Consider the following 23377-nt stretch of genomic DNA (forward strand, 5'->3'; position numbering starts at 1 on the left):
TTCATCATGTACTTTGGACATACCGATCAATACAAAGAATCTCCACTGGATAAACTCCCTTCAGCCTCGCCTTCGGGACGGAGGCGGTCATCCCAGTTGAAATTAGAGTCCCCTCACCATGGGTTGAGAACTTTGATAAGCAAAACAACCCAGAATAGCTTCGGGCAAACTTTGATTTGTTTGAAGAAGTTCGAGAAAGGGCCAAGTATGGATGGAGCCTATCAGCGTAAAGTCACATGATACTACAACTCCTGCATTAGAGGCAAAATGTTTAGAATCGATGATTTAGTACTGCACTAAGCCAAAGAATCTCAGTCGGATGAGCAAAGAAAGCTATCCTCAAACTAGGAAGGCTCCTACCAAGTGGATGAGATCATTAGGTCTAGAACGTAGCACTTGAAACAATTTGATGGAACCTCATTGCCACGCCCATCGAACTCTAAAAACTTGTGGATGTACTATCAATAATGTAACGACCATTCCCTTAATGAGAAATAAATTCTCCTTTATGTCAATAGTTTTTGCGAATGGCTAGGAAATTTCATCTGCAGCCACTTTTGGAATGAAGACCTTAGATGATCAAGCAATGAGGGATAATCTAAAAGGACCATCGGATGGTCCCTTTCCGAAGGTAAGCCAAGCTGAAGAAAAATCTTGGCCATTTGAAAAGTAAGGGTTAACCTTAAAGAACCCTCAGAGCCCTCGAGCCACTCCTAGATCGAAGACTTTGGATAATTAAGAAGCAAGGGATAACCTAAAAGGACCCTCAAATGGCCCCTCGTCCGAAGGTGAGCCGAGTTAAAGAAAAATCTTGACTATTCGAGAAGCGAGAGTTAATCTTAAAGGACCCTCAGAATCTTTGAACTACTTCTAGACTAAACATCTTGGATAACTAAGAAGCGAGAGATAACCTAAAAGGACCCTCGGATGGCTTCTTGCCTAAATGCGAGTCGAGCCGAAAAAAATCTTGATTGTTCGAGAAACGAAGGCTAATCTTAAAAGGACCCTTAGAGCCTCCAAACTATGTTAAAGTCGAAGAAAAATTTTGATCGATCGAGAAGTGAAGGCTAGCCTTAAAGGATCCTTGGAGTCCCCGAACCATGTCTGGGCCACAGAACTTGGATGATCAAGAAGCAAGGGATAACCTAAAAGGACCCTCTAATGGCCTCTCATCCGAAGGTGAGCCAAGCTAAAGAAAAATTTTGACTGCTCAAGAAATGAGGGCTAACCTTAAAAGACCTTTAGAGCCCTTGAACCACTTCTAGGCCGAAGATCTTAGACGACCAAGAAGCGAGAGATAATCTAAAAAGACCCTCGGATAGCCCCTCATCCAAAGGTGAGTCGAGTCGAAGAAAAATCTTGGCTGTTTGAGATGCGAGGGCTGACTTTAAAAGGATCCTCAGAGCCCCCAAACTATTCCAAAGTTGAAGAAAAATATTGACTATTCAAGAAGCAAGGGCTAACCTTAAAGGATCCTCGGAGCTTTCGAACCATTTTCAAGCCGAAGATCTCAGACGATCAAGAAGTGAGAGATAACCTAAAAGGACTCTCGATGTCCCCTCATTCAAAGGTGAGTTGAGCTAAAGAAAAACTTTGACCGTTCAAGAAGTGAGGATTTATCTTAAAGGACCCTCGGAGCCTTCGAACTATCCTAAAGCCGAAAGAAAACCTTGGTCGTTCAAAAGACGTGGGATAATCCAGAGGACCCTTGAGGCCCACTGAGCATTAGCGCAGTTGATGCAACCTTAAGGCTAATCCAATGACTACCCTATGGGATAGATGAAACTCCTAATCCTTAGCATCGATGACGATGACCTAAAGCTACTATGATTAGTGGAATGGCATTGAGAGAAGACTTTTGGAGGGTAGAATTGATGAACATAAGCATTAGCAAGATATTTCATTAGTTTCAAAGATCAGAGTAACCGACTTCAATACTTGCTCGATGAACAACAAGCCAAAAAAAAAAGTAGATACAAAATCACTTAAGCTTTAGAAGTATCCTCAACTAGTGTATGCTCGGAGACTTCAACTCCATTGTTCGTCCCTGCTTCATCGCTCCAAAGAAAATGAGAGCCAACCTTGGTCAAGGAATAGAGCTACACGACCATATTTATGCATTCATCATAATCGAGATTGTAAGCCCATAGACAAGCATCAACAAACTCAATCACAAATTGATCCTTCTCGACTATAGCATTTCTTGCACCCGATGCTCTTTTCTTCTTCTTGATCTCTTTCACGACCAAGTCCTCAAACTCTATTGCACAATCCAGAGAGGTCATCAGTTCTATGCAAGCATTAAGCTAGTCCTACTGATTTGATTCCTCGGTCACTTCTTTCTCAGAGAAAACTTGAATGCCAATTGTCCAAACACTACTCTTTGGCAAGGATTCAATTTGGTCATAACTAACTGAGCATCCATAAAATCGGCAAAACTCGACTGTGTCAAAATGAGAGTGAAGTTGCAAAGAAATCAAACAAGAGATTCAAGACAAGAAAGGTAAACTTTTTCATTCAAGAGAGATCATTTTTACAACTCTTTCATGACATTTGACGAGCAAAAAGAAAAGCTAAAGTACAAGGGTCAGGCCTCAATTGAGGCATCGATAATGACCTCGGGTTGGGGGTCGGTTGAGGAATCTATGGGAGCATTGGCTGCAGGCTCAACGGTCTCCTCGATGGCCTCAAGCTCTAGCTAGGGCTGCTTTTTAGTAGCTATGGCCGTGGGCTCTGGTTGAAGTTGGTCTTTGTTGGCGTCATCCTCTTCATCCAAGAAAGATAAGTCTTGCTTGCGGAAGTAGCCATCCACCTTCTGATGACATACTTTTGCTTGATGATAAAGGCTTCCTCTGTGAACCTAATCTTTTCACTAGTAAACTCCTCCAACATGCAAAAGGCCTCCACTGCCTGATGGCCCACCTCGATGATTTGATCCTCAACCTTCTTTTTGGCCTTAGTGACCTTCTCTTGGATTGTCTGACATTTCTTCTTTTCCAAGGCAAACTCTACCTTAGCCTTTTTCTTGTGACGCCTCTGCTTTTTGCAGCACCTCCTTAAGGTGCTTCAATTCAGCCTCGATATTCTTTACCTCAATTAGGGCCTTTGCTGCAGCCACCTCTGCCTCTTCAACCTTTCGCTAAAGTACATCGGGCTGGAAGCGAGCGTCACCAGCTTTCACCCTTGCCGACCTTAGCGAGTTTGTAAATATTGCTATATAATGGTTGAGCTATGAAGAAAGAAAAGATGGGTTAGCTATGACTAACTCATGCAAAGGACATCGAGAAAAAAATTACTTGGATGATGGAGTCTATTGCATCCATTTGTTGGATGTTCAAACTCTAGCTTTCTAACTTTTTGGCATCTTCTAGGAGGAGGACCCCTTGGATCAGTTCGCAAGTAACCCGCCAGTTCTGTAGGATGGAGTTCAGGGGCTAAACTGAGGGAGAACCCAGCCCTTAATCGGTCAGAGTAGGAACCGACATCGGGCTAACCCATTCACTTTCGAAGTAGATTGGAGAGGCCTTCTAGCTTGGGGGTAAGGCGATGGGGTCGAGGGTAGTAATCTGGTCTCCGGCACTCGAACCTAGACCAGAGAAGCAAGAACTATTCTGGTTGGTGCGAATGAGCTTCCTCTAACCGATTGTCCTAACGACTAGCCAGCCCCGCCCACTCGTTGCTTCTTTTGAACCTTCGAGATGATCGAGATCTTCTTCCTCTTCTAGGTGTCCTTCTTCAACATTTTAATTTTTTTGGCCTCATATTTGCATCGATCCAAATTATATTAGTTCAAAAAAAAGAGAGAAAAAAATGCATTAACCCGAACCGATGCTCACCTCGAGGGTTGGATTTACTAAGCCCGACATTGAATACTATTTGCTCTGATAGTAGTTCCTTCAACAGTGGGACTTTGTACCCACTTAAAGTCTTAAAGTACCGAAAATCATCATCTCCAAGTACTGGAACCCGAAGAACATACTTCTTGGTCAACCCCAAAAAGCGAGCCCATAATTTTTGATCGAAAGGTAGAAGATAAAGAGGAAGCGCTCCTTCCAACTGTAGATAGAGGAAGGGCACCTTGGATCAGAGGAGTAAATTCTTTTCGAGGTGAGACATACTACCAGTCATCCACATAAGAATGCCTTTTGATCGTAAAAAAGGCCCTAAAAAGGAAAATAGTTGCTGAACTTAGGCAAAGAAGCGAGCAGCTATGAAGTGGCAGACAAAGTGCTTAAAGTTCGGCACAATCGAACTCAAGGACATGTCAAGGAATTTGAAAATTTGGACAATAAAAGGATGGAAAGAGAGCCTAAGCCCAGTCCGAAATGATTCCTTATACAGTCCGAATCGGCTTAGGAGAGGGTTGCAGATCCGACCACTCGGCCCTGGAATTTTCATCTCAAACTGAGCTTGGATCAGGTTCAAGTCATCCCAACTCAGTGCCGACTGAAGCGCTTGAGCACAAAGGCCTCTTCGACCCCATGCCCGATGATCGACTGATCAAGGTCGTACACCGAGTAAGCACCAGAGGACTAGCTCCCTGTCAAGTTCTCTGATTCACCCATTTCGAGGCTAAAGAAAAAGGACTAAAACAATGGAGGAGAATGAGGAAGCAAGCAAGAGGAGAAGAAAAAAGAAATAGATGCAAGGATAAGGGGAAAAGAAGCTCAAGACTGAAATGGAGGACTTGAAAATTGGAGAGTGCTCGAGGGACCGACCTGTGATCAATTGCTTGACCGAAGTTATCAAAGAAATAGCCGAAAATCATCAGAGGAGCCTTGGACCTCACTAGAAGAACGCCGCCATCACAAAGCTCAAAGGAGGAAGAAGACAAAATGTAAAAATGAAAGAGATGGACCCTATTTATAAATGGCTCGGACGATCCGGATCATGTGTCAGTTCAGTCAGGGTCATTAGATGGCTGCCACGTGGCATTGTTCGACTGGCTGAGTCGATACTTCGGATGGCTCATTTATGTGGATGTGCTAAATAGTGCATGTGATGCTTTGATTCTGATGGATCTATTAATGACCACCACCCAACGATCCCTCGAGAACTGTGATAAGTTTCGGATGTGATGTTTCCAATAGCCCGAAAGACTTAGATATGACATTTCATCTAAGAGACTGGGGACGTGACACATATCCCTGGTAATGCTAAGAGAGCCAACTTGATGTACTCCTTTCATCTGACCTAGCCCTAGTTCGGACTCAAGAGTATGGGACATATGATACGAATGAAGCATTTTATCTTGGTTGAAGTCGAGGTACTTGTCTCTATTGGTACTGAGGTAAGGATAACCTTGATCTTGCCGACGCTAGTTGCAACCGATCCAAGATACCTTCGGGGTCCAAGCCAACACAACAGGAAAGATTGACCAACAACTTCGTGCGGTTTGCTGAATTCCATGATCATCAGCAACACAGCTAACAATAAGCATATAATGCAATGGACAACCACTGAATTCCACGAAATTAAACCGGTGATGTCGGAGCGTTGCGCCTGATATGGTAGAGATGATGCCCCACGGTCCCACCTCCTTATGGCATCCGACCTCTGTCTATAAATACTGACTCATAGGGGATCCCAAGGTACGCACACAATCTTCCTCATGCTCACTCTTTTCTATTTGTTTCAAATTCTTGATTTTAGCATCGAAGAATCTCCATCAAAATTAATTCAGATCTGAGACTTGCTTTGTAGGCACTATCATCACTGTTCTATTGCCGTTGTCCACCTCCAACCAAAACTGATCCGAGCCAGAAAATTTGCAGCAACAATGACCATTTGGTTTTGTATGTAAAAGCCTTGTCTGCTTTGCCGCAAATTTGATGTTTACTTTATCTCGACCATCATGGTATGGTTTACGTTCAGGATATGGTTAAAGGTGGAGATCAATGAACTTGAATTTAATTTGAATTCAACATGTTAATTATGGATAGTACATACTAACCTGCACTGCCCACCGTCTTAACCCATCCAGAATAAATGAGTTCGAGCACAACCTTTTGCTTGTGGGCCAACACAAAATCAAACTAACTATAAATGAGCGAATTTGGATTTAGCCGACCCAATAGGTCATTGTAGATGAACCAGCTAGGAACCAACCGGCTCCCATAACTGACACAGTTTTCATTCTTTTTTCATTTAGTTTGGTCATCTATTTTTTTTTTAAAAAAATAGGTTATAGGAAGCGTTGGATATAACATACAAGTTACATGGCTTTGAGACATGGGGTTGTATTTTAATTCGCTCTATCCTTAATCAAACCATGGCTGCTATACTCCAAATTTTAAATTAATCTTAGTTATGATGATACCTAGGGATAACAATGGTCAGGTCATATTAAATGAGGACAAGATACAGAACCTTAACTTATCCTTGACTTAATTGTAAATCGTGTCATTTAAAAATCCATACCCACTCACGCGCCATTTTGGGGCACCATAGTTGATCTTAACCTAAGTTACTCTGATTCAATCCTTGACAAACAAAACCTAAACTAACAGGCCCATTCTTTTCTATTCTTACTAGTTAACCTCCAAAAAATATTTAAATAACTAGAATTAGTATCAAGGGAGAAAAAAGCCTTAATTACCTAAAAAATTTTATATTTTTTGAAAATTTTCAATTTTAACATAATCTTTTAAATTTTTCAATCAAGTATGTATACTATCTAATTTGTTGCAATATTAGTATGTCATCAATCGATATTGAAGTTTATCGTTAAGATGCATATGTGAAAATGAGATGTCAAATTTGATAAAAATATTCAAAATGAGTTAAAATTGGAGTGGGAAGGAGGATAAAAATGAAAAGATATATAATTAAATAAATCTATTATAAGCTTCAAAAGAAAAATCCATTTTACTGGAGCCGGTCAAAGGTTATAAAGCTCAGTTTTCGTTTAGTCCAGCAATTCACACAGAAATAGGGGGAGAGAGTGGAGAAGCCTTGACGTCTTGGCTCCTTCCATAGCTAACGCTTTGATTCCATCGTTGCCTTCGGTTCAATATTAGAACGACAGAATCCATTCTCCCTTGCCTCTTCAAATCCATCTTCTGTTTTTCTCCTTCTATTCCTTGCTCTCATCTTCATAAGCTTCTTTCATGGCTTCTTCTTCACCATCTCTTTGCCCTCTTCTTTTCTTCGCAGCCGTTATACTGGTGGTCTTCGGCACCACTAACAGTGCCACCTTGGATTGGACTTCCACCACCATTTCTTCGACCATGTGTGCCAGTGGGTGGAGGCCCACGACGGGCTCTCTGATGGTTGGTGGCTTGAGAAGGACTTTATCGAGTACTATGCCATCCTTACCCACCACGACTGCATCTTCCGTGGTCACGTCCTTGTCGACGGCAACGACTCCAATGAAGATCTCGGCTTCACCAATGATAACATCACCCTCAACTCCCTGAGATAGTACAGACTCTTCTCCAGCTAAGTTGTTCAGGTTTAGGGTTTCAAAGGTGGGATATTGGTCTCGACCCTCATCCTCTTTAACCCTTCTCCTCAAATTCTCTTTCTCTATCTCCAACACTTAATCTCCTTTTACCCTAAATTTCTATATCATTCTTTTGTGTTTAACGATGTAGATGATACGTCATCCATATAACATGACACATCAGTTAGCGGATTGACGCCGTGCATGATACGTCAGCATCTTTATGATAAACTTTAACATCAATTGACGGTAGACCAATATTGTAATAAATTAGATAGTACACATATTTAATTGAAAAAATTAAAATATTCTGCTAAAACTAAAATTTTTCTAAAACTAAAAATCTCTAAAAAGTATAGAATCTTTTAAGTAATTAACCCAAAAAGAATTGGTCGGAAATTCTTATCCAAAATCACAATTTGACCCAATGTCAATTATTTTCATTAAATATAACTATACATCAGTATCTGATTAAAGCGTCAACCCATATTCAACCGTAACTAAAAGTCCCTTGATCTAAATCCAACCATAAAGTGTTGGATCAGGTGAAGTTTGGGTCATGTCATTTTTTACGCACCCTCAAGGATACCTTTAAGGAATTAATTTTATTGTTAGTGATATTTGAAATTTGTATGTCGTGTTTGGCTCTATTCTTTTCTAGCCATGTGCATCATTTACAAGTGAAAACGTAAATATACCAGTGGCTACTTTGGGATTATAAAATAAATAGATTAGATATGGGTTTATATTTTTTAATTTCATTATGAATGACTCGAGATGTAAATCTAGATTCTGTTTCTCTTTAAACCCAAAAACCAGCTCAACTAGTTCTTCACCGAAAGCATTGCCATTCTTAATAGTTTTTGAGCAGGCTTGCAGTGAAAAATAGCACATTCAACATTTGACGATGATTATGACGACACTACAATTTCCAGCAATATATCGCCATAAATATATCATTAGCACATATGCTTGTAAATTATTTTATTGGTCTCAGCATCCTTTGATTTCGTGATTCATTGTAGACAAGCCTCGAGATTTTGACTATTGCATGTAATATTTTTAAATATGTTTTTAAATTTAACTCCTACCAATAATGATATAATTAATTTTATCATTACTTTATTATAGTTGATATGTTCTACTACGTGCCGAATAATGCATTACAATACTTTAAATCAAGCTATTCCCATTCATTATAATTTTTTAATTCATTTTGTTTCATAAATTGTTAATTGTTTTTCAACAACAAAGATACATAAAATAAATTTAGTTTACAAGTTATTATTATATACTTGAATAAAATTAAATTGCTATGTTTAAAAGTTATTATTTAGTATATTTTATATTCTTATAATTTTCATGTTCCTTGTACTAGTTAAACTATACAAAATCCTAAAATCCATTCACTTAGCAATGCAAACCACCACGTGGACTGACGTTCCTTGAATTCTCTTGCGAACTAGGCCATGCTACACAATACATGTTGAAGGTTTCTTGATTGTTTGAAAATGGCTTTCGGATAGCTAATACTTTTTTCCCAAAAATCATGCTTTTCTATTATTTGGATGGTGCGAAAATTCATTTAGAAGCAATCTGAACAACCACACACCCTGCATTGATGGTTATTTCATGATCATTTGTATACATGGGCCTTTTTCTTTTCTTTGCTTTTATTTATTTGTTTTTTTGCACATACTAACATAGCTATATATGTAAATTAAATAAAGCATCTCCCAAGGTGGGCATGAAGTAGTGTGATTGATAAAATCATTGGAGATTGGCAATAATTCATGTTTGATCCCATTTCATCTGATTCCGGTTAAATTTTCTCAAAGTGGTATTTTTCCTGGTACAATACATATAAAACCGTTCAACCATCATCCGTGGGGCCTGTTAGCCTTTGTATTTTTTATCCCTATGGCCTCAACCATGATTAAAAGTGGCAATGGGTTGGGTCAGTTTGGACTTGGTTAGATTGAAAGCAAAATTTTTTGTGCACCAACATTGTCCGCAGTGATTGGTTCTCATACAAAGTTCATATATTTTTTTTTTTTTGTATGTTGTATTTTGGTTTCATGCATGAATCAATTATCACGGATAGCATGCGCATTTCTGTACCATTTACGGTGCATAAAAAATTTTTCTAGATTGAAGTAGGTTGTGTCCACAAAAACCTCTTGATCGATATTTGATCCACCCTTTTATAATAATTTTGAAAAATATAAATCCATATCCAAACAGTATATTTCATACAAACTTATACAATTTTTTACTCATTAATCAACCATATGTAACTAAAAATAAATCAAAACATGGCATTCAATGATCAGAAATAATAAATCAAATTTAATTAGAAATATATCATCATAATCGCAGTATACCTAAAAATCTAGAATATAAGCAAAAATTACATAAAATGCAATTTTATATCATAAAATTCAATGGCCCACCTTGTCAATCAACATCGGATCTGTTTTTCTTGAAAGAAACATAAATTGAATCTTGTTGAAAAAAAAAAAAAAAATTAAAGAACTACCAACTTTGTTAGACCATCAAGCGTAAGCTTGATTTACATAGTGTTTCTACTTGGGTCGGACAGCGAGGTTCGTTTCCGCTTGGAGTTGGGCTGAAGTGGATAGAGATTAGTCTCTCATGAAATTTAAAAACTGTTTTTACCCAAAAAAAACAAAATTTAAGAACTGTTAAGTGCGGGAGCCTGTTGGTTCTTCACCAGATGATCCTTGATGGTTCATCCAGATAAGGGCTCAACACGTGCAGATGGGAACCATTCGATCAACACGATCAACCTCAGCAAGATGGAAGCTTCCAGAAGGAAAGTATTCCAAGGAAAATACCACACGTGACCTGATGGTTGCCATAGACGGCCCTAGCTCCTCCTACATTTGGGCGTCCCACTCCAATCCTCTCTCCCAGCCCTCGAAACCCTAGTCCTAATCTTGCTCCCCCACTTTCCAGAAACCGTAGCCTCCGCTCCGGAGATCCGGTGGCCAACATGGGTTCCAAGGACGACGCCAAGGCCAGGGAGCACGACGGAGCGAGCCCCGGGTGCGATCTCTATTCTATTCATTGTTTCTTTTTCCTTGTATTCAAGAAAGATTTCGATTCATCGTTTTATCCCCATTTTGCGGTTCGTTTAAAGGGTTTCCAACGCGTTCCTCCTCTTAATCTTTTCTTTTGGCCGCAGAAAGATCTTTGTTGGAGGGCTTCCCAAGGACACGAGCATTGGTTAGTCTCCTGTGCCGCCCCTAATTCCTCTAGGGTTTCTTCCATATGAATTTTCGATCCTTTTTATTTAACTAAAACGTGGATTCATTGCGATTATTATCATCCGGTTTTCTTGTCTTAATTACTTATTTTTTTCAAGAAAAATGAAATCTTAAAAAGGGTTGTAAGCACGTTGAGCAAGTGGTATGATTCATCGGTTTTTTTCTTAATAAATCGGATTTTTATGCCTGATTTCGGTGTGATGGATGCGTGTTGTTGTGGTCTAAACTCCGAAATGATGTTGATTTCCTTCAGTATGTGTCATTCCTCATTTGGTTGTCCTTCTTCCTTGATTGTACTTTGATATCTTCACTTTATAATTATTCACAGATCTGGCCCTTGTTCAATTCTTGTTTTCTTCTTCTGTTACTCTGGTGATATTGACCATTTTCCAGAAGGTGAAATTGTCCCTTTTCTTGACTTTGGTAATTATTCTCCTGATCAATGCTTTTATTGCCTTCGTGCAACCTTGTTTCAATATTAGTCATTTATGAAGTATTGATGAACCAAATGCAGGTTTTTCTTTTTTTCTTCCCTTCGTATCTCCAGTGCAGTTTTTGGCGGTCTTTGCGGTTGGTTATAACACCATTTAAGTTTCTTTTGCTCTAGCAAGCTACACTAGGCTATTGTGTCTATTGGTTTTCTTTGTTGCAGTTTTAAGGATCCCATCCTCCTTCCGGCCATTTTTGCTGTAATATATCTATAGTCAAGGATATGATAGCCTTAATGTCTTAAAGCATATTTCTGGGCATTGCTTTTGTTTTTATTTCTTGTTGTTTTTTTCATCAGGGGGCTGAAGCATTGGTCTCAAATGCAGTCCTTTGAAATTGTTATTTCCAGTGGTTTTAGTTATATGGTGCTTTTTGTTTGTTGATAGTCCTGCACCTGAATTTTTTTTTTTTTAATTTGATAGAAAAACCTGGTTTCTATTTCAACCCAAGGCATTTTTTTTAGGGCTGAAACCGGATTGGATACGAATCGGATATCAACATATCTATATCCATATTTGTTTTGTCTGATGAATACAAATATGGATATGGATATTATTCGGATGCAAAAATTTATATCTGTATTTGTTTTAAACGGATACGGATACAATTCGAATATTGAAAGTATGGATATAATTATGAATATTACTTAAATAATTAAATTTTATGAATATAGAATCAAAGATATTATTAAATAGATGATAAATCAAGCTAGTAACATGTTTATATGGTTGTATATTTCCCTTAAAAATTCATAAGTGCCATATAAAATTATATAGGGTTACATGTTGATTCGGATATTCAGATACAGATCAGATAGTTGTCTATCCATATGCAGATCCATTTTTTCTTTGACGGATATGGATATAGATATTAGTCGGATCCTCAAATTTCTGTTCATATCTGGATTGATTCGGATACGAAAATGGATTCGAATAGATAATATCTATACCGCTTTCACCCCTACATTTTTCACTTATTGCTGTACAGTCACAATGTATTTTCTCACTTTATCTTTCATGTCACGTGTCTTAACATCCTTGTAATGCACAATTTCTACTCTAATGTGCGCCTTACTGGGAAAGAGATTTTATGCAGGGAGAGTATTGAAGGTCTTGAACTGTAGAATGTCTAATAAACCAAACGTGTATAATGTTTATGACATGCATTAAATCTTAATACGTAAAAGAAAATGCTTGTGGTCTTATATCCCTACCATATCCTATCCCGCCCTTTTTTTTTTAAATTCAATATTTTCATTTCTTGTATGACCATGTTATTTGGAGTCCAGGTATGTGTTTCATAGAAGAATGATCCTGTTATTTGTTGCACTTGGCAAATACAAACACCCCAAAAGAATGTTGTTGCTTAATCGACATTGTAGTTTTTGTTCGAATCGTTCTGTTTTCCTCCTTTTTTTTTGTTGTACTATATATCCTTGATATGTGATCAACCACTTTATGAAAGTCCTTGGACACTGATATGTTAGGGCATAATTTCTCTATTTCTTTTCCCTATAAAGCCTATTTAAAATTTTGGGCTGATTTTATCAATATTATATGCTTTTATTTTTTGTTGGATATCGTAATTTTCTTGTGATATGATGTATTATCTATTATGTTTTGCATGGTTATTGTTGATTATCTATTTCTTGAAGAGTAGTTTTGGACATCTGTATAATATCCTGAAACTGCATTATCTTTATTTCCCATAACAGCTACATTTACAAAGCATTTTGGGAAGTATGGCGAGATTATAGATCATGTGATAATGAAAGATAAATACACATCTCAACCAAGGGGTTTTGGTTTCATCACCTATGCTGATCCTTCCGTTGTTGATAAAGTAATTGATGATACCCACATAATCAATGGAAAACAGGTAAACATCATTTTCAAGTAGAGGAGGCTATATTTAGCTTGATTAAATTATGAACTTATTCTTTGCTGTGCTTTCCAGTTGACAAATTAGTCATATGATGGAAAACATGTTTCCCCTCCTTCAAAATCTCATGTGGATCCATTGTCATTTTATATTCAAAGTTACTTGCATAATTTGAATTCTCAGATGGTTTAATGAGTCTTTATCAATTACTTCCTTCATCTATTGCTAATAGTCTTCTACTATTTGTCATCAGTGTCGTGGACATGAGAATTGGATAGGCCAAGTATCTGAATATTTGACTCAGCAAGAGGAAAAAAAAATTTGATATGGATATATGCAGAAACTATTAATAAATAAATCTTACAAATTTTTTGAATAGAAAAAAAAATAAATGTTGTCTGTTACTTTTTTTTTTAAATCTGTGTAATGTGTATTTTGTTGACAGGCTGGAACTGATTACTATGAATTATACAAGCATGATGCAGTACTTGGTAGTCTTGGAATCTTGGTTTCGACATTCAGCCATTTTTCTTAATCACACAATTACCATGTTGTTGCTTTGTATGTTGAGATGCAGAATGCTAGCTGAGAAACCTTAGAAAGCTGCACAAGATAATTTTGTTCATTTATAGTTGATTACAACCAGAAGAGAATAACATCTAGAACAACTGTAACAAACCAGTCAGATATTATCTTTTCAAAAAAACTAAAATGCTAGTGTTTATATTTTTTTGCCTTTCCAGTGGTATTTTTGTCATAATATATGTCCTTTATATCTCCAAAATTAACCAAAGCTCCACATTTTCATCAACTGAAAACCAAGATTTTCATAAAAAAAGTGCGATTACAAAAACAAAAAGTTGAAAGTTAACTTGTAAAACCTTTAGCCTGATATGAAATTTTTGCATTCTTGTGTACTAGTGCTTCAGTCTTTAATCACATGTTTGACAAAAAAACATCTTCCAATTTGAGAGAACTTGCTCCTCACATTTTGAGAATAAAAGTCCTTTCATCTCTTGCTCCTGTAGATACCAAAAGGGTTCAGAATAAGAAAAAATATAATGGCAATATTGCACCGTCATTCCCTTCACTGTATAAAACAAGAAAATAAGTTAGAATGTGAGACATCGACAACAACAACAACAAAAAAAAAAAAAAAAAGAATACTGTACTCATTCTTATGACTTATTATATTGAACATGAGAACATAAAAAGAATATCTTCTACTATAAATATTGAAATACAAGCACCATTATGATAAAGCCATCAAAGAAGTATACATACTTACATAATAATCTGTTGCCCAAAGATGACAAAATGTTTCATTCTTTGAAGTTAATTGTTCTTTCCCACCTCATGTTGGGTGAGATCCTTATATCCATCAACAGAAAAAAGCCTTTTGGTGTAGTGATAAGTTCACCCAATGAACTATTAGCTATTTCTAAACCTGTGACCTTTTCCAAAAAAACATCATCACCAATAATATCCCAAAATTTACGTGGGCCTTGTGAGTATTCTATTCTTTGTCCTTGAAAGAAGTCTTAGATTGCTATGGATGTCAACATGATCAATTGCTCACTGAGACTTCAACTTCTTGCTCTTTATATTCTCTATAATGGATTTTACCTATTCCAATTCCTTTCACAATATGAAGAAGAGGTAAGTTGACAAAGCAATCTGCATATTAAAATTCTCAAGCTTAAAACACATTCAAATAATCTAAAAGATGAAAATTAAAGCATTTTGGAGTTATTGATAGTTTAATTTTTCAAAATTATTAATTGGTAGCATTGCGTATCAGTTAATTGTGCTAATGTTGGAGCATGAGATCCATCTGTTAGCCCACCATGATTGTGGAGGAGAAGAGTATCTTTCAAGCATCACATCCTATTGTCCAATATAACCTTCGTGTTTTGCAAATTCTCCATATTCATTTTGCACTTGTGTCAAATTTTATTCAGTTGGAAAAGTTGTGCAAAAGCTGTATTTTGATCATCTGAAATCTCCGCATTTTGCTGAGGCAGCATTTGACCACGTCCTTCAAGCAACCATTTTCACCATAATACTAACGGTGCAAACAATGTGCAAGGCAATGAAGTAGATTTGTGCTTTTTGTCCATTTCTTCACTAGAATTTAGAGCTGTCAAGACGGGCCGGCCCGTCCTGACCCACCCCGACCCGCCTCTAAACAGGTTGGGGCGGGCTGGCCCGTTTAACTGAGGGGTTGGAAAAAACCCAATACGATCCGACCCGACCCGCTATAGACCACGGGTTAAATGGGCCAACCCATCAAAATTTAAAAAAAAAAAACTATAAACAGTAATATAAACTAAATTTCATATTCAATTTGAGCTCAAATTAACCTATCAAAGTCTCACATCTCAATTCTTAGAGTCATGAAATGAAATTGTCAAACTTAAACTAAATATTTAATACAACCCAAACTTAAAAGACTTTAAGTTTCAATTTTCAAACTAATTTAGAGGCAAATCAAAGTCCCAAAAAATTATCCTTCATATCATTATTATGGTCTTCATCATTCAATTCTTCATCTTCTTCCTTTTCTTCATCAATTATCTCTTCAATAACATTAGAATCCTCTTTTGAAATATATATATATATATATATATATATATATATATATATGTATGTATGTATGTATGTATGTATAAATAAAAAGAGACGGGTCAGCCTGCCTCGACCTGCCGACCCAAACGGGGCAGGTCATTTGATTCGTTTTTAAACGGGTTGCTAAAATATAAATCCAACCCGCCCCATTTACATGGCGGGGGGGGCCAACCCGACGGGTCCAATCCAAATTGACAGCTCTATTAGAATTTCATAGACCTCATCATGGAAGATAGTTTTATCACTAATTGGATTTTTTCCTCCATGTTTGTATATAGCATCAGGTGCCTCTTCTATCATTGAATCTTATTTTTCTTATATCAAGTGTAATATAGGTTCATCGATGTCAGCTTCTAACAACAAATTAACACTTGGATGAGTGGGTCAGCAATAAAAGCAAATCAACTTCTTCCTACCATTGATCATCAACATGACAACTTTTGATCTTTTGTGCCTTCTCCATGTCATATTCTTTTATGAATTTACCATTACTGTCTACAATCCTTTGAGATGATGCATCCTTCACTTTTCATACTTTTCACCATAATCATAGTAGAGGCAAATCTTGTTTCTGCAATACTCAAAAGTCTCAATGGAGCATACATGTTACAAATTGTCCGGGCTGAACTATGATTTAACAACAAATTCCTAGTTAACTTTGCCCCTGTAGCAACTTCTCTTATCCAATTGTAAAGTGGATATTTTGAAAGCTTGTTCTCTTTTTCTGGTGCACACATATTTTCCAAAGCTAAGTGTATGCACAACACATGAAGTTCAAAATATTGTTGGATATTTATTCTCAACCTTAAATCCTGCTGCGATGCAAACTGAAGCATCATCAGCAATAATGTGAACAACATTTCTAGGTCTTATTCTAGCAACCATTCCCAGAAAGATTTGTGCCATGTTTTCGGCGTTCTTTACCTCTCTGATGCATCAATTGCCTTCAAAAAGAGAGGCCCTGCTGATGATACTGCAATAAAATTTGTGAAAGTTTTTTGTGTTGGATTTATCTAACCATCACTAACATGTGGCACTCCTCTATTAAGCCATGATGCTCTGCATATCTTTGTTTTCTCAATATCAGTATTTTCATCTGCTAACAGAGTTGTTCCTGGTGCGACATAATCTTGTAGAGAATTGTCACATGCATACTCCAATTAAAAATAACCATTGCATAAAAACACCTTGCTATCAAGCTACCTGATGTGTCTCTAGCCATCATGTTAGAACCTTTTGCTAAAGCACCATCATTATTTCCTTTTTCTTCTTTTTCTTGAGCCATATTCTTCAGCGGTAGGAAGCAATATCCTGGTTCTTCTAGATGCCAAAGCAACACATAGATCATTATCATCTTTGAATTTGTGTGGCTTTTCTAACATGCTAGGATCAACAGGCTTACAAACCTGCATGCCGTGGTCTGGAATTTGTAATAAATGAGCTTTCAAATGAGTGTATGATGAAACAAAATTTAGGCCACATAGCTTGTGTTTTACCTTCACATTTTCTCCATCCTTGATGTTTCTGGACCCTTCATGAACCTCCACAAAGTATCCTCCCCATTGTGATCAAGTTTTTCCTTAAAACAGGCATTGCAGCTTTCCCTTCATACATTCGTGGTTGAAATGAAAGAAATAGAGATCATATATTATTCTTATGCTAATTGTTGCATTTTGCAAAAACCAGAAATAAACTATAAGCTTGAATGTGCATAAGTGGATGACAAATCTAAATAAGGATATGGATAGCTGAAAATGCTCAATCCCGTAGTTCTTCTTGAAGATAAATGGCATCCAATTCATGGTTGTGTGCCCTCTTGATTTCTCTAGTGAGGCCCTGGGCGGATAGCTTGGAGAAGGAAAAACAAAAAAGAATTTTTGTACTATCTGTTCTTTACTCCTGTTTCTTTGTATGCACTCTCATGGAAATAGAGTAAAGTTCTACATCAAAAGGAAAATGAGAGGAGAGGAAAGCCTAAAACATCCTTGTTATTGCATTTTGCCTGACGACCTTGATGCCCTTTCAAGAAATTCTGTGATTTGCTGCAGTCCAGATATATTGAGGGCATGATTTAATTTGCAATTGACGAAAAGTTGATTTTGTCTTGGAATAAGCAAGGGGTTTCCTTATTCATTTCCCTTCTTTTTATTTCCATAAGCTGGATAATATTTAATGCTTGTTGTACCCTGTTAGTACTATGTGATGTAAGAAAAGACTCTGGATGTATAGTCAGGGTAGAGTAATGGAGACCCATGGATGATTTATTTAACAATAATTAGAATATGATGCATAACAGTTGATAAACATTATGTCAACCAAGTGATTATGCTAGCTAACATATGTATAACCATATACTTCGGAGTATCTTCGGTATTGAGTGGGAGCAACCCTTGTTGCTTAGCTCCATGTTGTCTATGAAGCTTTCTCCAAAAGAAGAGAATGTCATTCATGTGCTTGTAAGTTATGTAATTATACTTCTTTCTGAAATGATGTTTTTTGTAGTTATGCATATAAGCTGGTAATCTGTATATATGTGATTTCATTTGGATCTATGTTTTTTCATCATTCACTTGTACATTATTTTTTCAAAAGAAATATTTACATGTATTTCAAGCTTATTTTTTAGAAAAATGCTTCTACTTTAAATGTTTGATTCCTACACTATCCTGAACTTGTCTCCCATTTTTATTTCCTCAGTTTGTTTTGATACTTGAACCTTGCCCTCTTGTTCACATCAAATAATATAAGTTAGAAGCTGGTGAAACTCTAGAAAAGGAGCTTTACATGCAATCCAAATTATTTATATAATAGAGAAGACTATAACTAACATGTTGTTGGTGTGTTTTACAAGCAGCTAGTCTCTTTCCTAAGTTGTCAACAAAGAATAGTTCATGTGTGGCAAAACTTCCACAAAAAATATTTACATAGCTGAGGTGGAGCATTTTAATTCCTCTCGTATTTGAAAGAAAGTCCTTTAAAAGCTCCATGTAAGCATAAGCAATACTTTGCGTGAAATTTGTGTGTTACTAGCAAGTCCATGTTTAAAATTGAATTGGAGTTTGACCCAGCCTTACCTAATGCATCGCCCAACTGTCTCCCCTTCTCCACCTTCCTCTTAGAGAAATTATATCATAGGCGTAATCTGTGAACATAGATGTAAACTGGGCCCATAGCCTGTGGCCATGTGGAGCTACCATGCTTAAAAAGAAAAAAAAGCAAAAAAAGGGAATCCTGAGTGATCTTGAGTGTTAGCCCGTGTTTATCTCTTCAGGCATCTCGAGCGGCCCTAAGCAGCTGGTGTCCCCTTCTTCCTTTCTTCTCATTACCTGTGTCTCTATACTTGCACTTTCCAGCAAAAGTGACAAATCCTGTGAAGTTTACTTATTCGTGGACTGTGAAGCTTAGAAACTTTAAAACCATTTTTCAAATGAGCCTGAGAATAAGAAAGAGAACTTTGACCATAAAATGTTTTTTTTTTTTTTTTTATCCATTGGAGGTTTTGCTTGCGAGATGACAGCCTGTCTTGATGAATGTTGGAAGCAAAAACTCTGCACACCTGAACTTTTTTTTTTTTTTTTGAAATAACGACCATTGGGTAATTGCTCTTGAGTAATTTCTTTGATGAAGTGCAGTTGCCTTTATATGCAGTCTTTTTATTTATGCACCAGCTAATCGAGCGTGTGTTGTTCATCCTGTTATTTTGTGGGCTTGTGTTTATTGATTTTTGGCCATGTGCAACTTATCCCCTATGTTTTTGAAATTGTGTTTTGCAGTGATTGCTTTAAGCTGTCTTTGGCCCATTGTTAATTTTGCCAAATGGTTGAATTGTGATTTATTGGTTAGTTCTCAGAAATGTGGTGCTTGTGAATTGTTTGTACAATGTGACTTTATAGGCTTTGTCTGGCCTTCTATGTTAGGAGCTGCACGCCTAAGTGGCAACAGGTCGTTTGGTTCAATTTTCCTTTAAGTAAATGTAGTACGATTGAGTGTTATTAGAAAGAGCTCATGGGTGAAGATTCAGGCTAGGTAACATCTTCAGTACGGGGGACTAGTTGCAGCTGACTAGAATGCCTGCATGTCAATCCTTTCTTCTTCTCCTCCTCTTCCTGTAATACCGTTAGGTGCACCCTTGTAGCCTATGACTTCATGCTTCTTGCACATCTGCAAAACAATAAAAAATATGCTGTACAGCTTGCTGATTGGATGTCGTACTATGTCTTTTCTTTTTCTTTTTAAATTTATTGTTAATATTTTTTCTCATTTTCTTTTTGAGTTTGCTCTAGCTTGATCATTTTCAAGTCTTTTATATGTTATACTGTTTCTTATGCATGTATTTCAGTAGCTAATGCTGGATGTTATTGTGGGAGGTAAAGTAATATTGTGGTGGTTCCAAATATTTAAACACTTGGTACCTCATGAGTTATGACCTGCAGGTTGAAATCAAAAGAACCATCCCAAAAGGCTCCGTGCAATCGAAGGATTTTAAAACAAAAAAGATATTTGTTGGTGGGATCCCATCAATGGTTACAGAAGGTAATTTTGTTCATATATATTATGTTTTTTTGAGCAAATATTGTACACTTCCTGAATGTTTTTATGGCTTGCTGCTTATTCCTTTTGGTGCTTTATGTATTGATTAGATGAATTCAAGGATTTCTTTTCAAAATATGGGAAAGTGGTTGATCACCAGATTATACGCGATCATGCAACCAACCGCCCTCGGGGCTTTGGCTTTATTATTTTTGATTCTGAACAAGTTGTAGATGATTTGTTAGCGACGGGCAATATGATTGATCTGGCTGGTTCTCAGGTGAGTTTTCTGCAATCTTATATGAAGGATATGGCACTGGACCTGATTTTTGTTTGCCCTGTCGTGCACTGTTTTTGTTTCATTTTGGTTTATCTGCAACACAAAAAACACTATAGAGCTATTATGCTTCGTATTATTTTGTGTATATCACTGGTTTTTGTTAAATTTATTATGTTCTTAGGTTAAGGTTGCTGGAGGTTCAAAGATATTCCTAAGACGAGGCTTGCTAGACAGTTTGTGTAACAGGAATTAGGTTAATGTTGTTGCTTTGTTGTAGGTGGAGATCAAGAAGGCTGAACCAAAGAAAGCCTCAAACCCACCACCTCATGCATATGGTAGTGAACCTAGGTCTCGTTCTTTTGGTGATGGCTTTGGTGATTTTGGCAACTCTTATAGCAGTTTTGGTGGTGGAGGATTTGGCCCGGCTTCCTATAGGACCCCTGGAGGTCTTGGTGGTAGGTTTGGTGGTTATGGTGGTTATGGTGCTGGTGGTGGTGAGTTTGGTGGTGGATATGGTGGTTTTGGTGGAGGATTAGGGGGTTACCGAGGAGAATCTTCTCTTGGTTACTCTGGTCGCCTTGGATCATATGGAGGGTTTGGTGGGGGATATGGTGGAGGGGGCCTAGGTGGCTATGGGCGTGGTGATGAGGGCTTTGGTGGTTATGGAAGTTCTGGCTATGGTGGTGGATATGATTCTGGCCCCGGTGCTGGTTATGGCTCTGGTGGGCTGTACGGTAGTAGGGCAGGCTATGGTGGTGGTGCTGGTCGATATCACCCATATGCAAGGTAGGAAAGAGGCCAGCTTCTTCCAGCTAAACTTTGTTATAGACATTTTTCACTACAGGTTTCACTAGTTACTGGGATGCAAGGTGCCAGGTTCGGTAGATGCTAGAAGGGTCTCTCAGACTGTTGAGCTCTGGCTTGCTAATTTGCTGATTAGGGTGCTATCATAGTCATGTAATGTTTAGAAGCCCGAACTAGATGATCTATGGATTGTGTTTTTTTGTTTGGTTATTGGTAGACTTTAGAATTTCATGTAGCTTGGTATGTACTCTGTAGAATGCTGTAGCATCAATCTTTTAGGCCTTTTAGAGTGCCCTTTGTTTCATAAGTTCTGTATGGCGCAGCAGGGCTAGATTTTTCTAGTCTGACGTTTTGACAGGTTGGGATAATACTAATTTCCGTTTCAGCTGGTAGCAACCTGAATCATTGATGCTCAACAGCAGTATTATGTTGACTGTGGCTTCTGTTGTTTCATGCTGGTTCTTTGCAGAAGGTTTTTTCTAATGCTTAAAAATTTCAAGTTTTTACTATTCGGTGCGCGTTCCAAGAAATGGCTATTCGTTGGATGGTGAACCCGCAAGGTGGTTTACTAGAGTAACTGTTTCAGTAAGGCAGTAATTTTAGGCTTTACTGCATCGTGGAAAGAAGAGTTTCCATTGGAGACTTAGAGTCGGATGCCACTCATAGTGGACCTAGAGACTTATTCTTGGCAGATGATGCATCTAAGGCCATACTGAGGTAATACAAAAGTGATCATCTGTGTTGTAGAACTCTTAGCATCCACCAAGAATGGCATCCCCCCCCAGTTAAAACTTCCTGGTTTCACTGCATATCATACCTGAATTGTACCCTTTCCAGTATATATCTGCTAGTTATTTCCATGTTACAAGGGTAGGACTTCTGTAGGTTTTTTTTTTTTTCCTTTAATGAAGTTTTGAATCTTTTTAATCTGTTTTCTTGAAGTTCTTCATCCTATTTATAATCTTTTCCTTTTCTTGCTGGCAACGGATCCCCGCCCGTGTTTGTGCATCTGATGGTTAGAGTGCGAAAATTTTGAACCCTCTGTTTACCGCCGGCACTATGGCATTTAATGATCCCTATTATAGACATCCCATGGATGTCTGCATCTCGTGCTGGTGTAACGACGATTTCCACAGCTCAAATCGTGTTTCAAATTTTTGTTAAAATATTGATCGGGCGCTGGCAAAATGACATGCTTAACATGAATGTGGAAAAGAGGCGTAATCCGAGGTCCTATGGGCTTGTTAGCTAGCAAGAATGGTTGATCTTTATATATCTAAATTGGACATCGTTCAACTTCGCTGATGATTCGTTTTTTGGCTGATGCTTTGGTTGTGATGGATATGGGCGCTGACAGTACCTCGCCATGTGTTTTGAAGGCTGCAAGTTCGATGTTTTGACTTGCCTCTCGCTCTCGTGGCATTGTAATTCACGGGTCCATTGCGTGACTCCATGTTGCTAGCTTTCTCCTCCGTGTGGGTTATTATTTTGATGGATAAATGATAAAGGGTTAACATCCATTCTCATTGTTCATTATTTGAGGTTCGCTTGTTTAGTATATTCCCTTATATATATAAAAACAAATTTATTAACGCTAGGTGCTGGGCCGGTACTTGAAAGAACTTTAGGTTGGGCGCGTCTTTTCGGAGGTGGAATGGGAAAATCAGTTGTCATTTGAAGGAGCTGAGTAAATTTGATTCGATCAAACAACGTTGGTTCGGGAGACCATGGTGGTTGCGCAGGGTGCTATCAGGCCAACAATTTTTCTTTAAAGAGATATGATGCTCCTTATGGCTATTTGTAATCGTGTATCTGTACGCTTATTACCAATATATGCCGGTTATGTGAGTCGATGGGTTGTTTCTTAGGTAATGGGGGATTCGGGGACTGTAAGGTCCGTGTCCTGCTGTTTTCGTGAAAAAAAATAGCAACAACCTAATCTTGCAAATGTGAAAATATTGGGAGTTGTGTGACATCCTGTAAATTTAAACAGGGTGAGTCTTCTACCTCCACTCCACTTCCCGGTTAAGG

At 37.7% G+C, this 23377-nt stretch overlaps 1 protein-coding gene across 1 annotated transcript; it reads left to right on the plus strand.

The window, feature by feature from the left end:
- Positions 1-10324: 10324 nt before the first annotated feature.
- Positions 10325-21738, plus strand: LOC105049952 (uncharacterized). Its single transcript, XM_010929763.3, has 6 exons — positions 10325-10513; positions 10653-10693; positions 12938-13101; positions 20166-20265; positions 20373-20542; positions 20820-21738. The coding sequence occupies exons 1-6, from the start codon at positions 10461-10463 to the stop codon at positions 21330-21332; spliced, it is 1041 nt and encodes a 346-aa protein (XP_010928065.1). The 5' UTR covers positions 10325-10460; the 3' UTR covers positions 21333-21738.
- Positions 21739-23377: the final 1639 nt, after the last annotated feature.

Source organism: Elaeis guineensis, chromosome 8 (assembly GCF_000442705.2).
Source record: "Elaeis guineensis isolate ETL-2024a chromosome 8, EG11, whole genome shotgun sequence".
Lineage (NCBI taxonomy): Eukaryota > Viridiplantae > Streptophyta > Magnoliopsida > Arecales > Arecaceae > Elaeis > Elaeis guineensis.

Bases quoted from the DNA above. Each gene is read 5' to 3' on its own strand.
- LOC105049952 (XM_010929763.3), top strand. From the start codon at position 10,461: ATGGGTTCCAAGGACGACGCCAAGGCCAGGGAGCACGACGGAGCGAGC. The intron at 10,694-12,937 runs GTTAGTCTCCTG...TTCCCATAACAG, and splicing joins TCCCAAGGACACGAGCATTG to CTACATTTACAAAGCATTTT. The intron at 13,102-20,165 runs GTAAACATCATT...TATGACCTGCAG, and splicing joins ACATAATCAATGGAAAACAG to GTTGAAATCAAAAGAACCAT.